Genomic DNA, 15,957 nt, shown 5'->3' with positions numbered 1-15,957 from the left:
ACTAAAGGCATGTTTTTTTGTGTTATTACAGCTAAGCCCTTCCTGCAAATAGCAAGGATTCAATCTCATGGTGTCCTTAGTGGTCCCCATGGTGCCATAACAAACCCATGGTTTACATTACAGAGAAAATAACATTGTCTAGGCGCATGCTTTGGCTGTAAACAAATTGTCCTATTTTTCTAACATTAGATGGACTGAAAAAAAGCTTAAATCAGGTCCCTGATTTATTTTATATGAAAATAATCTGTTCTTCTAACTGCCATTGGTGACCTGTGAGTTGAAAAAAAGCAACAGCTAATGCATCGATTTCATCACGCTCTCTACCTACTAGGCAGCCCCCTGGGACCGTAGCTCTGCTGTCCTATATTACAAAATGTTATACCGAAACACACAGGAATATTGAATACTGATATTGAATATATGACGCATCCAACTAAAAAACAGGCACACAGGCAGCAGATCCACTGTCTGGCACATTGGAAAGGAATAAAGAATATTGAGCTACTTTATTTCCATTTTAACAATGAATACCTTCCTGCCAGTAGATCTTGACAAAAAAAGTGCCTAGTGAATGTCTACACACCCCCTGCAGTCGTCACATTCTGCTGCTTAAAAAAAAAAAAATCAAAACATTTATGAAAATTAGTTTTTCCCCCTACTGATATTCACATCATACTCCACATTTTCAAAGTGAAGGATTTTTTGAAAGTTCCAAATTAAAGCAGCAATATGTCACTTTTTGGGCAACCCAACCAAATTCACATAAAATGTAGAGTTTTTATCAGTTTTATTGAAAGCAAGTCCAAGAAGCGGTAGATCTGTTCTATGTGCACTATTTCTATGCTTGCGTTTTTCAGTTTTATTTTTGCATCTTTTACTTTCAGTTTTGTACACTAGCTTCAAACAGCTGAAAATATAATATTTGTGGTTATTGAAAAGGAACTTCACCGCTGTTTAAAATTGTACAATGATTCTCTACACTACGCATTGCTTGTTTTGTCACAAACTGAAATTAGGCAAACTATTTGCCAGGAAATGGCGGAGCGTTTTCTGCATATTGCACCTTCAAATAATAAAAAATAAATAAAGATTTCTTGATTGTGTACGTCTTCACACCCCTGGGTTAATACTTGGTGGAAGCACCTTTGGCAGCCATTACAGCTGTGAAAAATGTTGAATTAAGAGTCTATCAACTTTACACTACTCTTAGGGCAACAAACATGGTAGGGCAATATGGCCAAATAAACTCAGCAAAAAAAGAAAATGTCCTCTGTCCTCTCACTGTCAACTGCGTTTATTTTCAGCAAACTTAGCATGTGTAAATATTTGTATGAACATAACAAGATTCAACAACTGAGACATAAACTGAACAAGTTCCACAGACATGTTACTAACAGAAATTGAATAATGTGACCCTGAACAAAGGGGGGGGGGGTCAAAATCAAAAGTAACAATCAGTATCTGGTGTGGCCACCAGCTGCATTAAGTACCGCAGTGCATCTCCTCCTCATAGACTACACCAAATTTGCCAGTTCTGCTGTGAGATGTTACCCCACTCTTCCACCAAGGCACCTGCAAGTTCTCAGACATTTCTGCGGGGAATGGCCCTAGCCCTCACCCTCCGATCCAACAGGTCCCAGACGTGCTCAATGGGATTGAGATCCGGGCTCTTTGCTGGCCATGGCAGAACGCTGACATTCCTGTCTTGCAGGAAATCATGCACATAACGAGCAGTATGGCAGGTGGCATTGTCATGCTGGAGGGTCATTTCAGGATGAGCCTGCAGAAAGGGTACCACATGAGGGAGGAGGATGTCTTCCCTGTAACGCACAGCATTGAGATTGCCTGCAATGACAACAAGCTCAGTCCGATGATGCTGTGACACACCGCCCCAGACTATAACAGACCCTCCACCTCCAAATCGATCCCGCTCCAGAGTAGAGGTCGACCGATTATGATTTGTCAACGCCGATACCGATTATTGGAGGACCAAAAAAAGCCAATACAGATTAATCTGACGATTTTTATATGTTTGTAATAATGACAATTACAACAATACTGAATGAACAATGACCACTTTTAACTTAATATAATACATCAAATCTATTTAGTCTCAAATAAATAATGAAACATGTTCAGTTTGGTTTAAATAATGCAAAAACACAGTGTTGGAGAAGAAAGTAAAAGTGCAATATGTGCCGTGTAGAAAAGCTAATGTTTAAGTTCCTTGCTCAGAACATGAGAACATATGAAAGCTGGTGGTTCAATATTCCCAGTTCTTCAATATTCCCAGTTAAGACGTTTTAGGTTGTAGTTATTATAGGAATTATGACGCGTCGACTATTTCTCTCTATACCATTTGTATTTCATATACCTTTGACTATTGGTTGTTCTTATAGGCACTTTAGTATTGCCAGTCTAATTTCGGGAGGTGAAAGGCTGTAACTCAAACAGCGCTGTGCATCAACCATTCCTAAGAGCTGCTGGCAAAAGCAGTAAAGTGCTATTTGAATAAATGCGTACGACCCTTCTGCTGCCTACCACCGCTCAGTCAGACTGCTCTATCAAATCATAGACTTAACTATAATATAATAAACACAGAAATAGGAGCCTTTGGTAATTAATATGGTTCAATACGGAAACTATCATTTCAAAAACAAAACTTTTATTCTTTCAGTGAAATACGGAACCGTTCCGTATTTTATCAAACGGGTGGCAACCCTAAGTCTAAATATTGCTGTTACATTGCACAACCTTAAATGTTGTCATAATTATGTAAAATTCTGGCAAATTAGTTCACAACGAGCCAGGTGTCCCAAACTGCTGCATATACCCTGACTCTGCTTGCACTGAACTCAAGAGAAGTGACACAATTTCCCTAGTTAATATTGCCTGCAAACATGAATTTCTTTTAACTAAATATGCATGTTTAAAAATATATATACTTCTGTGTATTGATTTTAAGAAAGGCGTTGATGTTTATGGTTTGGTACATCTGTGCAAAGATTGTGCTTTTTTCACAAATGCGCTTTTGTTAAATCATCACCCGTTTGGCGAAGTTGAAGTAGGCTGTGATTCAATGCTAAATTAACAGGCACCGCATTGATTATATGCAACGCAGGACAAGCTAGTTAACCTAGTAATATCATCAACCATGTGTAGTTAACTAGTGATTATGTGACGATTGATTTTTTTTATAAAGATAAGTTTGAATGCTAGCTAGCAACTTAGCATGGCTCCTTGCAGCCACAGGGTCCTTTTGACGCTGCACTCGCGTAACAGGTGGTCAGCCTGACATGCAGTTTCCTAGTGGATTGCAATGTAATTGGCCATAATCGGTATCCAAAAAGGCCGATTACGATTGTTATGAAAACTTGAAATCGGCCCTAATTAATAGGTCTTGCTGATTAATCGGTCGACCTCTACTCCAGAGTACAAGCCTTGGTGTAATGCTAATTCCTTCGACGATAATCGCGAATCCAACCATCACCTCTGGTGAGACAAAACCGCGACTCGTCAGTGAAGAGCACTTTTTGCCAGTCCTGTCTGGTCCCACGACGGTGGGTTTGTGCCCATAGGCGACGTTGTTGCCGGTGATGTCTGGTGAGGACCTGCCTTACAACAGGCCTAGAAGACCTCAGTCCAGCCTCTCTCAGCCTATTGCGGACAGTCTGAGCACTGATGGAGGGATTGTGCATTCCTGGTTTAACTCGGGCAGTTGTTCTAACTGTGACCTTAATTGCGGCAGGTAGCCTAGTAGTTAGAGCATTGGACAAGTAACTGAAAGGTTGCTAGATCGAACCCCCGAGCTGGCAAGGTAAAAATCTGTCGTTCTGCCCCTGAACAAGGCAGTTAACCCACTCTTCCTAGGCCTTCATTGTAAATAAGAATTTGTTCTCAACTGACTTGCCTAGTTAAATAAAATGGTCAAATAAAATAAATTGCCTACCGTCTGTAAGCTGTGTCTTAACGACAGTTCCACAGGTGCATGTTCATTAATTGTATATGGTTCATTGAACAAGCATGTGAAACAGTGTTTAAACCCTTTACAATGAAGATCTGTGAAATTATTTGGATTTTTACGAATTATCTTTGAAAGACAGGGTCCTGAAAAAGGGCTGTTTCTTTTTTTGCTGAGATTATATCACGGTATGACTGACTGTATTTTATATTTTTGAATAATAAAAGTTCTACATTTGCTTTATGAGTAGTGAGTGACCCTAGGGTGGCAACACATCCATTGAAATCACTTAGAATGTGTTCTTCTCCACTCCGTTTTTTTACTGTTCAATTTACCCCAAAAATCATTTTTGGCATTTACTACACTCATTTGAGGTAATGTCCACACTGCCACATAGGTCTGCACAATGGCAAACAATCTAGGCCTTATTTTTAACCAAATGTTGCAATTGCAATTTGACTTGCAATTTAGAGCAAAACTATTTGGTGAACTGTTGGAATCATGAAAATAGAATGATTGTTCCAATTCTATAGTTAGAATATAATAGTGGGCACTTTGAATACAGTGTTGTTTGACATGACAACGAATGAAAATGTCAGGAGGAGTTATTGTGACAGGGTAGGAAGCAACGTGTTAATAAGTGTTTCCTAAGTGACCCTATAATATTTGGCTATAATACTTCATGTAGCTAACATATTCATGCTTTGCATATTCCTCTTCGATTTAGAAGATACTGTCGCACAAACAACATACTGATTTAGGTCTATCCCATCACTGGTATTATCAGGCTGTATAGCCAGTTATGCTTGTTCTGTCTCAGTACATTAATTAGCAAGCTAGCCAGTTAACTAGCGATTAGCATTAGCGGCTAACACGATTTAGGCCCAACTTGCTAAGAAAAGACAAACTAGCTGTTTGCAGATGTAAGAAACACAAACTAAGTGTAATTATAGAACGTTTGGGGGAAAAAATGGACGTTACACATGGTGTATCACATTTAACAAACCAAACATTCAAACACTGTTTGTAGAAGGTAACATAAAAACCAAAACTGGTCCGTGCCTCAATACCAGTATTTCGTAAAATACGGTATACTGCCCAGCCCTACAATATGGCAAAGAAATTTACTTTTTGGCCTAAATTCAAACAAACACACACACACGTTTGGGTCAAATCTAATACAACACAGAGTGAAACAGATCCTCGACTTTGGCGATGTCATTTACAAAATAGCCCCCAACACTCTACTCAACAAATTGGATGCAGTCTATCACAGTGCCATCCGTTTTGTCACCAAAGCCCCATATACTACCCACCACTGCGACCTGTACAGCCTCATTGGCTGGCCCTCACTTCATACTTGTCTCCAAACCCACTGGCTTCAGGTCATCTACAAGTCTCTGATAGGTAAGGCCCCGCCTTATCTCAGCTCACTGGTCACCATAGCGGCACCCACCCGTAGCACGTGCTCCAGCAGGTACATCTCTCTAGTCACCCCCAAAGCCAATTCCTCCTTGGCCACCTTTCCTTCCAGTTCTCTGCTGCCAATGACTGGAATGAATTGCAAAAATCACTGAAGCTGGAGACTCTTACCTCCCTCACTAGCTTTAAGCACCAGCTGTCTGAGCAGCTCACAGATCATTGCACCTGTACATAGCACATCTGTAAATAGCCCATCCAACTACCTCATCTCCATACTGTATTTATTTATTTATTTATCTTGCTCCTTTGCAACCCTGTATCTCTACTTGCACATTCATTTTCTGCACATCAATCACTCTAGTGTCTAATTGGTCAATTGTAATTACTTTGTCACCATGGCCTATTTATTGCCTTACCTCCCTTTTCTTACCTCATTTGCACACACTGTATATAGATTTTCTTCAACTGTATTATTGACTGTATGTTTTTGTTTATTCCATGTGTAACTCTGTGTTGTTGTATGTGTCGAACTGCTTTGCTTTATTTTTGGCCAGGTCGCAGTTGTAAATGAGAACTTGTTCTCAACTTGCCTACCTGGCTAAATAAGGGTGAAATAAATAAAAACACTTTAAAAAAAACTCTGTATTTTCAAATATTGTGTTGGCAGCATCATGTTAAGGGTATGCATGTAACCGGCAAGGACTGGGGAGTTTGTCAGGATCAAAAGAAATAGGGAGCAAAGCCCAGGTAAAAGGTTAGAGGAAAACCCTCCTCACTCTACCCCCAGATAGTTTAATTTTTCATTGTGAAAATGACACAAATGTTCATGCCAAAGACACACCAGCATGGCTTTCTACAAGGGGTTGAGTGTTCAGTTTCAGTCCTGACGTAAATGTCCTATAAAGTCTGAGATGTTTGAACATTTCTGTCCATCATTGCTTCGCAACCAAATTTACTGAGCTTGAACAAGGCACTGTGCCTTCAGAAAGTATTCATACCCCTTAACTTATTCTACATTTTGGTGTGTTATGGCCAAATTATTTATTTTTAAAATATTATTATTTTATCACCCATCTACACACACAATACCCCATAATTACAAAGTGAAAACATGTTTTTAGAAATGCACATTTATTGAATATTAAATACAGAAATAGATAATTTGCTATGACACTTTAAATTGAGGTGCAGGTGCATACAATTTCCTTTGATCATCCATGAGACGTCACTACAACTTGGAGTCCACCTGTGGCCAATTCAATTGTTTGTACATGATAGTTTGGAAACACTGCCTATATAAAGTCCCATAGTTGACAGTACCAAAGCAGAACCTATACCATAAAGTCCAAGGAACTGTCTGTAGATCTCTGAGATTGAATTGTGATGAGGCATACAAGGTATAAAACAATTTCTAAAAGTGTTGAAGGTTTCCAAAAGCACAGTGGTCTCCATCAAAGGGGAAACTGAAAAGAATACGGAACTACCCAGACTGCCTAGAGCTGGCTATCCGCCCAAACTGAGCAACAGGGCAGGAAGGACCTTGGTCAGGGAGGTGACTAAGAACCCAATGACCACTCTGACAGAACTACAGTTCCTTGTTTGAGATGGTAGAACCTTCCAGAAGGACAACAGTCACTACAGCACTTTACCAATTTGAACTTTATGGGAGAGTGGCCAGACAGAAGCCACACCTGAGAAAAAAGCACGACAGCAAACCTGAAGTTTGCAAAAAAGGATTGTGAAAGACAGAGTGCATAAGGAAAACGATTCTGTGGTCTGATGAGATGAAAATATGATTATTTTGCTTGAATGCAAAGCGCTATGTCTGGAGAAAACCAATCACAGTTCATCAACCGTCCAACACAATCACTACCATGAAACAGTGTTGTGTTCAAAACCACCTAAAGTGAGACAGATTCAAGACCAAGGCCGGGGCAAATCAAATCCAAGTCAAGACCAAGACCGGAGGAGGGGCGAGACAGAGACCAGAAGAATGCGAGCCCAATTCAAGACCATGATTGTAATTGTGTCAAATCACCACCATAAGAGTTCAAAATGTCCAGTATTTCTATATTCATATTTCAGAACATATGTATTCTTTAGAAATTCGGAAATAGTGAAAAAAATGTATGCTGAGGGAAAATAGAGCCACTCTACAAATTATTGCTAACCCCAAACACAGTGGGGAACAATGGGCTTTCTACGCCTTCAGAGAAGGGCGAAGGATTTATAAAATAATGATTATAATAATGATAATGATATTATTTTCAATGCTGTTCTGATTTAATCTCAAGTTTTTACTAAAACCTATGGAAAATTCTGCCTTCTTGAAGGCCAACAAGTCATTGTGCAATAGGGAGCAGTAGTTTTCCCACGGTCCAGCTAGCTAGCTTTTGTTGTCGGCTAGTTTGTAGCGGCTGTAGCAGGTGTTATTAAAGAGGATGTTGTTGCTAATTTGTTATCTTCTCTCTTTTCAAGAAGAACTTTCAACAAGAAGTTAAGTTTCAAATGATCATCACCTGGTGAGTGGAACTTTGTTTTATTGCAACGCCCTTGCTGTTAGCCATTTCTTTGAAAATAACTTGTGTGTGTGAACACTGTTGCATTTAAAGTGGAACTGACAGCATTTTATCAACATAAAATCTTATTGAAATATGTTCATATACAACCTCAGAAATCAAATAAAAACATATGTCTCGTCCAGTACCGGAGTCTACAAAGACCGGTTGTGCTATAGCCAATCAGATCTACAATAGACGTTTATACAAATAAGTCATTTGCAACATGGGCCTGCCATCATTCACTTTGAACTAGACTGCGTTTACAGGCAGTTGCAACAGCACGACATTAGATCATTAGAACGCATTTGCCAAAAGCCACAAAATACACCTGAATGGATTTCTACAAATATGTAAACACCACGGGAGTCCTCTTAAATTTGGGAACTTTACAGTCCTATTGATCAAACAACCATGAAAAGGTAGACTCTCGCTCTCCCTCAGTTATGCATATCAACAAGATCAACTACTAATGCTAGCCAGAGCAAGATGAGCTCAAATCTAACAAAGGAACATTAGACAAACACTCTGAAATTTCAGCTAATTGACCGTCACAATTGCACTGATAAACGATGGGGAATTATAGCCTACTCGTCCTTCTGCAGCTTGTCAGCCAATGCATGCTTGTCCCAACCAAATCACTCAAGCTGACTGGCTAAGGTTGGCTAGCTAGCTACTTCCAGACACAAATGAGAGAACATCTCAGTCTGACCTTTTCACCCGCTGTAGCAGAGCTGGTTAAGTTGTGTTTTTGTATTCTTTTAATTGGGACCTACTGGCTTATTATGTCCAAGTGTATGGACTGCTTATCCTTTAACATCATGTTGTGTGTGACTGCTGTCTTTCCATCGGCCCTATGCAGTGGTGCCTGGAGAAGTGGGTATACTCTAATTTTGCCAAAAAGTTTCCCCCCCTCCTTAAACCACATCAATCTGATTGGGGGGGGGGGGCTGTCAGGGCCTGGCTCCCCAAGCCCGATACATAACTAGGCCCCTGACGCAAACAGCACATGACAGTTGCACATCACAAATAGCCTACTAACCAACACTTCGGACTTAACTTTTTCCATACCTGGTTTGCATACCCATTGTTGCCTTAGTTAGCATTTACTGGTAGATATAAGTTCAAACATCTTTGCTACCGTACCAGCTACCGATGTCATTCTTCGGTGAGCTGCTCCATGCCAAAACCAGTTGAGAGATGCACACTCTTGCTGCCTGCAGATGATATTCCGCTGAAACTAGGCTATATGAATATATTTCACATGCTTTGCGATTGTGTAGGTTACTTTGTGCATGATTTCCCTGTTGTTCTACATAATTGATAAATCATATACCTCCACTTCACTATTTTGATATGCATCAGTAGGGAATACGAAGTGAGTATAAGCAATGCCCACTGAAAAAGTGGGTATATGGCTTATACCTGCGTATACCCTCCATTGGCCCTTTGTGTTTAACAGAAAGTGCACTCTCCTACATGAGTCGGCTGGTATTACGGTTGCTGTCCTTTCAGAATCACCAACCTGTCACACACTGAAGGCCTATGTCTATAATAGATATAAAGGCTGTTAATATTGTATACATTTGGCCTGGCGAGGCTGTTTTATGCGCTGACTGAATGGAAGCTGATAATTATGAGTTGAGAAAATCTGCAAGGAAGAATGGGAGAAAATCCCCAAATCCAAAGGTGCAAAGCTGATATAGACATACCCAAGACGATCACCGTGCTTCTACAAAGTAATAACTCAGTTGTGTTAAATTAGATATTTCTTTGATTTTCAATAAATCTGCAAACAATTTAAAAAATATATATATTCAGGCTGTAACAACAAAATGTATGAATCCTTTCTGCAGGCACTGTTTGTTGTAATGGCTGCCAAAAGGTGCTTCCACCAAGTATTAACTCAGGGGTGTGAGGACATACACAATCAAGACATTCATTCATCACGACACTTTGAAAATGTGTAGATAAAAAATAAAATAAAAATGTAATCTATTTTAGATTAAATTTTAAGGCAGCAAAATGTGAAGATGTGTGCCAAGGGTGTGTAGACTTTCACTAGGCACTGTACTTTTGAGCCTTGCACCTAATACTATGATGACCTAAATCTATAAATGATTTACTTCTTTCGGTTATTTATTGTGTGAGAGTATACACATTCTCCTAAGACTGCCTTGATATTTACTGTAACTACTAGTGGTGACGCAACCGTGGTCTGTGTAGTGTCATTGACAGTGTAGTAGTCCTTACCTCATGAGACAGGTAGAAGGCAGCGATCCCCAAGGGCCAGAAGCAACACAGCATGGAGAAGACGCTCAGGCCCAAGTGGTCCCTCGGTGGCATCATGAGAAAGTTGTCTTCACTCTCTGAGTCGCTCGAGTACTCGCTCTTCGAAAGCACAGAGAGTGACTACTTTAGATGCAGGTCAAGAAAGGGTCAGAGGTTTACAGAAGACTGCACTATATCGCAGCATATGGTGGTCTTGCTGATGTGTTGTTGAAATAAATGTTCATTCTCTTTACTTCAGATGGCTCTGGTTTTCCTCACCTCAACACATTTGTTCAGGCACTGAGCTTGCACCGCTGTGCTCTCTAGCAGTCGATTTGCACCGAGAGGGCACTGTACATATGTTCAACCAGACTGGGGCACGACCAGTCATGCCAATTGGACAATGATGGGAAAACTCAAACCCGGGTCCAACGACTGCCAAGCCAATACAGGGTATCTCAAACCAGTCTGGGCTACCCCCAAATTCACAACATTATACTTCCATGGTTGGTTTCATTGACTCTCCCAAATTGCTCCTAAATTGACCTATTTTTTTTAGCTACAATCAGCTTGAGCAAACCTAGTGGATCATGCTTGAAATACCTGTAAAAGCAAAATGCCCCCAAAAAAGCCCAAAAAGCTTGGCCCTAATTATGAGGGCATTCTTGCCCTGGAGGGTGGATTAGTAAGACACTACAAATCATTGCACCTCCTCAGACTTGCTGATTAACTTCAGATGGGTACTGAACAAGACGCCAAAAATGTATAATTCACTAATCTCATTCCACACACAGTGCCTAAATCTGACGCTAATAAAAAGGTCAGATGGCACAGTAAATTATGAGATATTGAAAGGACTTAAATAGTAACCTAGACAGCCTATGTAAATTTGGAAGGTTTAGACATGTTTTACTCCAAATGTACTGTAAGAACATAATCTATAAGCAGAATTCCTGTCTTACCTCAATTAGCCACAAAATCCCTAGTTGGAAAGTGACAGTTTACTGGAGGTTTACTTCACCATTTTAAGGATGGTCGTCATCTACAAATATTCTGTGGGAACCTCACATATGATTAAATTGCTGTGTATTTCAAACAACCCACGTTGAGAATCCAAGGAGCTACTTTTGTAGTGAATAAAAGCCCAAATGAAGCAGGGGAGGTATTTTTTGCTTTCTCTGGAATTTTACAACATACTGTAACAAAGATCATATTAATTAAGAATGAGCTATAAAAATGTTGCATACCTTGACTGCTCCAGTGACAACCACCAGAAACCATGGCAACACCAGAAACCAACAATTTAGTGTGGACTCAAATGTTTCCTGCAAACATTTAGTATTAAAATAACTAGTCTTTGAAGGTCACATAGACCCAGGGATAGGGAAACAATATATCCACCTGAGCCCACATAATGTACATGTTTTTTCCTGCCTGGTCTGTCCTGAGGCCTATTGAGCAGGGAAATGCCTGCTGAATCAGAGGTGGTGAGACATCTTAAAGAACCCAAGAGATCCTGGGGGGCGGCAGGGTAGCCTAGTGGTTAGAGCGTTGGACTAGTAACCGGAAGGTTGTGAGTTCAAACCCCTGAGCTGACAAGGTACAAATCTGTCGTTCTGCCCCTGAACAGGCAGTTAACCCACTGTTCCCAGGCCGTCATTGAAAATAAGAATTTGTTCTTAACTGACTTGCCTGGTTAAATAAAGGTAAAATAAAATTAAAATAAAATCCTTCTCCTTCAAACAAAAACCTCAGAAATCCATCTGGTCCATTATTATTTGTCTCTAAATGCAATAACACAAACATCTAACCATACAGCAATATTTTCATGCATTTCTTACAGTGTAATGTGTTATGATAAAAGACAGCCCCATGCCTTACCTCCAGGTCCTGGAACTCATCATCGTCATAGGACAGGGTCTGGATCTTTGCATCCTCCACAGACATGTCCAGGAACTTGCCATCGGCAAACATCAGCGTATCCTTGGAGGCGGCAGAGGAACCGGATGCCAAGTCCTCTATGAAGGTGGTCTCACAGCAATCCCCGACTCCTCCATCCCCCCAGGCCCGCAGCGTGTTCTCAGAGTACAGGATCAGGTCGGGCCTGAAGCATGGGTCCATGCCATGGGGCAGAGCGCTGGGGTTGAGCAGCTGTGGGTGTCCCCCTCCTCCGCCCACTCCCTGGCCATTCTGCTCCTGCTGGGGGGATAGATTGACCACCATGTGACCCTGGTATTGTGACCCCGAGTACACTGACACCAGCCCTTCCTTAGTCTCCACCATCAAGCTGTGGGTATTGATCAGTCCGTTGTGCTTGCAAGAGCCCAGCCCTGCATCCCCTCCTCCCCTGTCTGGAGAAGTTGTCTCCTGGGCGGGGTACTCAGCCTCCACAGCCTGGCTGGAGCACGACCCTGCTCCCTGTCCACCCTCCATCCCGACTTACAGAGCTGGATTGTTTGGTCAAATCCCCTCCACTTTAAAGGCCTCTCTCATAGGGGCCTTGGGTTGGGGAAGGCATGGGATGGTAGGCTGCACTCTCCTGTGGGAGGTCAGATTAAAATGGCTTATCAGATAAAAAAGGGCTTTTGTATTCGATTTACATTGTTTTTTCCTCCATCAAAAGCAGTATAAAACACAGACAGAGCTTAAAGCCTGTACATGCTTCCTCTATTCATGTTACTGAATTGGTAATTCAGATGAGAAAAACAGAGTTTTTTGAGGGGGTTTAATCAGTGATTGGCTTTCTGCCTATTTTCGTGTAATCTTGCACTCAGTTGTAAATGTATTTAATTGTGCAGAGTTATTTTGGTAAATCCAGCTCAGTCAGAAACATGGTCAGGTAAAGGGGTTACCAAAAGTGAAGAGTGTTTTATCAATTAACATCCACCATCTCTATGAAGATTTAATTGCACAGCTGCCAGTTACAAAACATCAACCCTGCCAAGCTTTAAATCCTGAGAGGTTTGGTGCTGCCTAAGGCACTTTAACTCCCAGGCCTACATCACTTTGCATTTCATCTGGTGGGGTGTGTACCAACAAATGCATTTTGTTGGCAAACACATACATGACTGCATGTGCACATGCACACACCTCACCCCCCTCATTCCCTCTCAGCCCTGCAAGCTTTTGGTCCTCAACCATGCCAAAATAGTCCCTGCGTAAGCAGTAATGTTGCATGTCAGAGCCATAGTTTCCACCATTGCATTATCTATCTGCATGCTATACCTTGCCAAGGCCTGGAACAGAAAGGCTCTTTTTGCTAGGTTCAGCAGTAAACTGTGTGTGCAGGATGAGGCTTTAATGGATGCCATGTCCAAGTCAGCTTTTAACTGTATTGCCAGTGTGTGAGAGCAGCTTCTTGTGCAGCATCCTGTGACTAATTAGACACCTCGCTGAATGTGGGAGGTATTGGGACTCCCTTGGCTCGAGTTCATTCCTTTATTTGTTTGCTTTTTTTGTATTTTGCAAAAGAGTTCAACGTGCTGCTTTGTAGTCAATGCCTCAGGGACAGTAAACCAACAGCCTTTAAGCACATATCAAAACATTAGCAAATTAATGGTTCATTAGCAAATTAAAGGCTCCAGTGGAATTAAAATGGACTGCCACTATTCCATTTCTATCCCCTTCAAAAATCAAAGCTAAGGTCAAAGCTAAAGCCTATAGAAGGGACAACTGTTCAACATTACAAAATCTCTATTTACATTATGAGAATATCTAGCTGGTCACATTTTGGCTCAATGACATAGTGCTATCTCTGAGCATATGAACATAAGTGGCCATTACAAGAACAAACTTTTACAGGATTAACTCACAACTGAGCCTAATTGCAATAAGGACAATAATGGCACAGTCCTTTTCCTGAAGATATATTACACTGAACAAAAATATAAAAACGCAACATGTAAACTGTTGGTCACATGTTATTAATGAGCCGAAATAAAAGATCCCAGAAATGTCCCATACGCACAAAAAACTTGTGCACAAATTTGTTTACACCCCTGTTAGTGAGCATTTCTCATTCCCCAAGATAATCAATCCACCTTACAGGTGTGGCATAGCAACAAGCTAATTAAACAACATGATCATTACAGGTGCACCTTGTGCTGGGGACAATAGAAGGCCACTAGAATGCTTGTCACTCAACACAATGCCACAAATGTCTAAAGTTGAGCGTGCAATTGGTATGCTGACGCCGGAATGTCCACCAGAGCTGTTGCCAGAGAACTGAATGTTAATTTCTCATACAACAAGCTACCTCCTAAGTCATTCTAGAGAATTTGTCAGTACGTCCAACCGGCCTAACAACCACAGACCACAAGTAGGGCTGGGCGATATGGACAAAATCTCATATCCCGATATAGCACATTTTCTGTAAATTCAATGAAAAACAATTTACATAAAATGACCACATGTAAATGCCTATTTCTTATTACATTTTGAATTATACTCAACAAATAAAAAAGGTACGTACTCATATTTAATTTCCTTTTTTTTTTTAGAACCTGTGCACATTTTCAATTAAGCATGTAACAATATAAAATATGAACGTAAGAAATCTAAAAAGGTAAATAGAAAACACTTCAACTACAGTTGCAAACAAAATAAATATAGGCCTAATATATACATACATACACACATTTGAAGTCGGAAGTTTACATACACCTTAGCCAAATACATTTAAACTCAGTTTCACAATTCCTGACATTTAATCCTAGTAAAAATTCCCTTAGGTCAGTTAGGATCACCACTTTATTTTAAGAATGTGAAATGTCAGAATAATAGTAGAGGGAATGATTTATTTCAGCTTATATCTCTTTCGTCACATTCCCAATGGGTCAGAAGTTTACATACACTCAATTAGTATTCGGTAGCATTGACTTTAAATTGTTTAACTTGGGTCAAACGTTTTGGGTCGCCTTCCACAAGCTTCCCACAATAAGTTGGATGAATTTTGGCCCATTCCTCCTGACAGAGCTGGTGTAACTGAGTCAGGTTTGTAGGCCTCCTTGCTCGATCATGCTTTTTCAGTTCTGCCCACAAATTTTCTATGGGATTGAGGTCAGGGCTTTGTGATGGCCACTCCAATACCTTGATGTTGTTGTCCTTAAGCCATTTTGCCATTTTTTACTTTGGAAGTATGCTTGGGTTCATTGTCCATTTGGAAGATCAATTTGCGACCAAGCTTTAACTTCCTGACCGATGTCTTGAGATTTTGCTTCAATATATCCACACAATTTTCTTGCCTCATGATGCCATCTATTTTGTGAAGTGCACCAGTCCCTCCTGCAGCAATGCACCCCGACAGCATGATGCTGCCACCCCCGTGCTTCACGGTTGGGATGGTATTCTTCAGCTTGTAAGCATCCCCACTTTTCCTCCAAACATAACAATGGTCATTATGGCCAAACAGTTCTTTTTGTTTCATCAGACCAGAGGACATTTCTCCAAAAAGTACAATCTTCCTCCCCATGTGCAGTTGCAAACCGTAGTCTGGCTTTTTATGGCAGTTTTGGAGCAGTGGAGTCTTCCTTGCTGAGCGGCCTTTCAGGTTATGTTGATATAGGACTCGTTTTACTGTGGATATAGATACTTTTGTACACGTTTCCTCCCGTTTCCTCCAGCATCCTCACAAGGTCCTTTGCTGTTGTTCTGAGATTGATTTGCACTTTTCGCACCAAAGTGCATTCATCTCTAGGATACAGAATGAATCTCCTTCCTGAGCGGTATGACGGCTGCGTGGTCCCA

General features: G+C 40.8%; 1 protein-coding gene across 1 annotated transcript in view; it reads right to left on the bottom strand.

Annotated features, from left to right (window-relative positions):
- The window catches only part of LOC112252903 (synapse differentiation-inducing gene protein 1), a 46,482-nt gene that overhangs the window by 20,947 nt on the left and 9,578 nt on the right, over positions 1–15,957 (bottom strand). Inside the window, exons 2-3 of the mRNA XM_024424597.2 lie at positions 12,094–12,751; positions 10,195–10,332 (exon numbers count right to left, since the gene is read on the bottom strand). Coding sequence (XP_024280365.1) covers positions 10,195–10,332; positions 12,094–12,645 — 690 coding nt within the window. The 5' untranslated portion in view covers positions 12,646–12,751. The remainder of the gene's footprint in view (positions 1–10,194; positions 10,333–12,093; positions 12,752–15,957) is intronic.

The sequence above is a fragment of the Oncorhynchus tshawytscha genome, linkage group LG06 (genome assembly GCF_018296145.1).
Source record: "Oncorhynchus tshawytscha isolate Ot180627B linkage group LG06, Otsh_v2.0, whole genome shotgun sequence".
NCBI classification, from domain to species: Eukaryota; Metazoa; Chordata; class Actinopteri; order Salmoniformes; family Salmonidae; genus Oncorhynchus; species Oncorhynchus tshawytscha.
The sequence above is the reverse complement of the archived record's forward strand: the minus strand, read 5'-3'. Positions and strand labels throughout refer to the sequence as shown.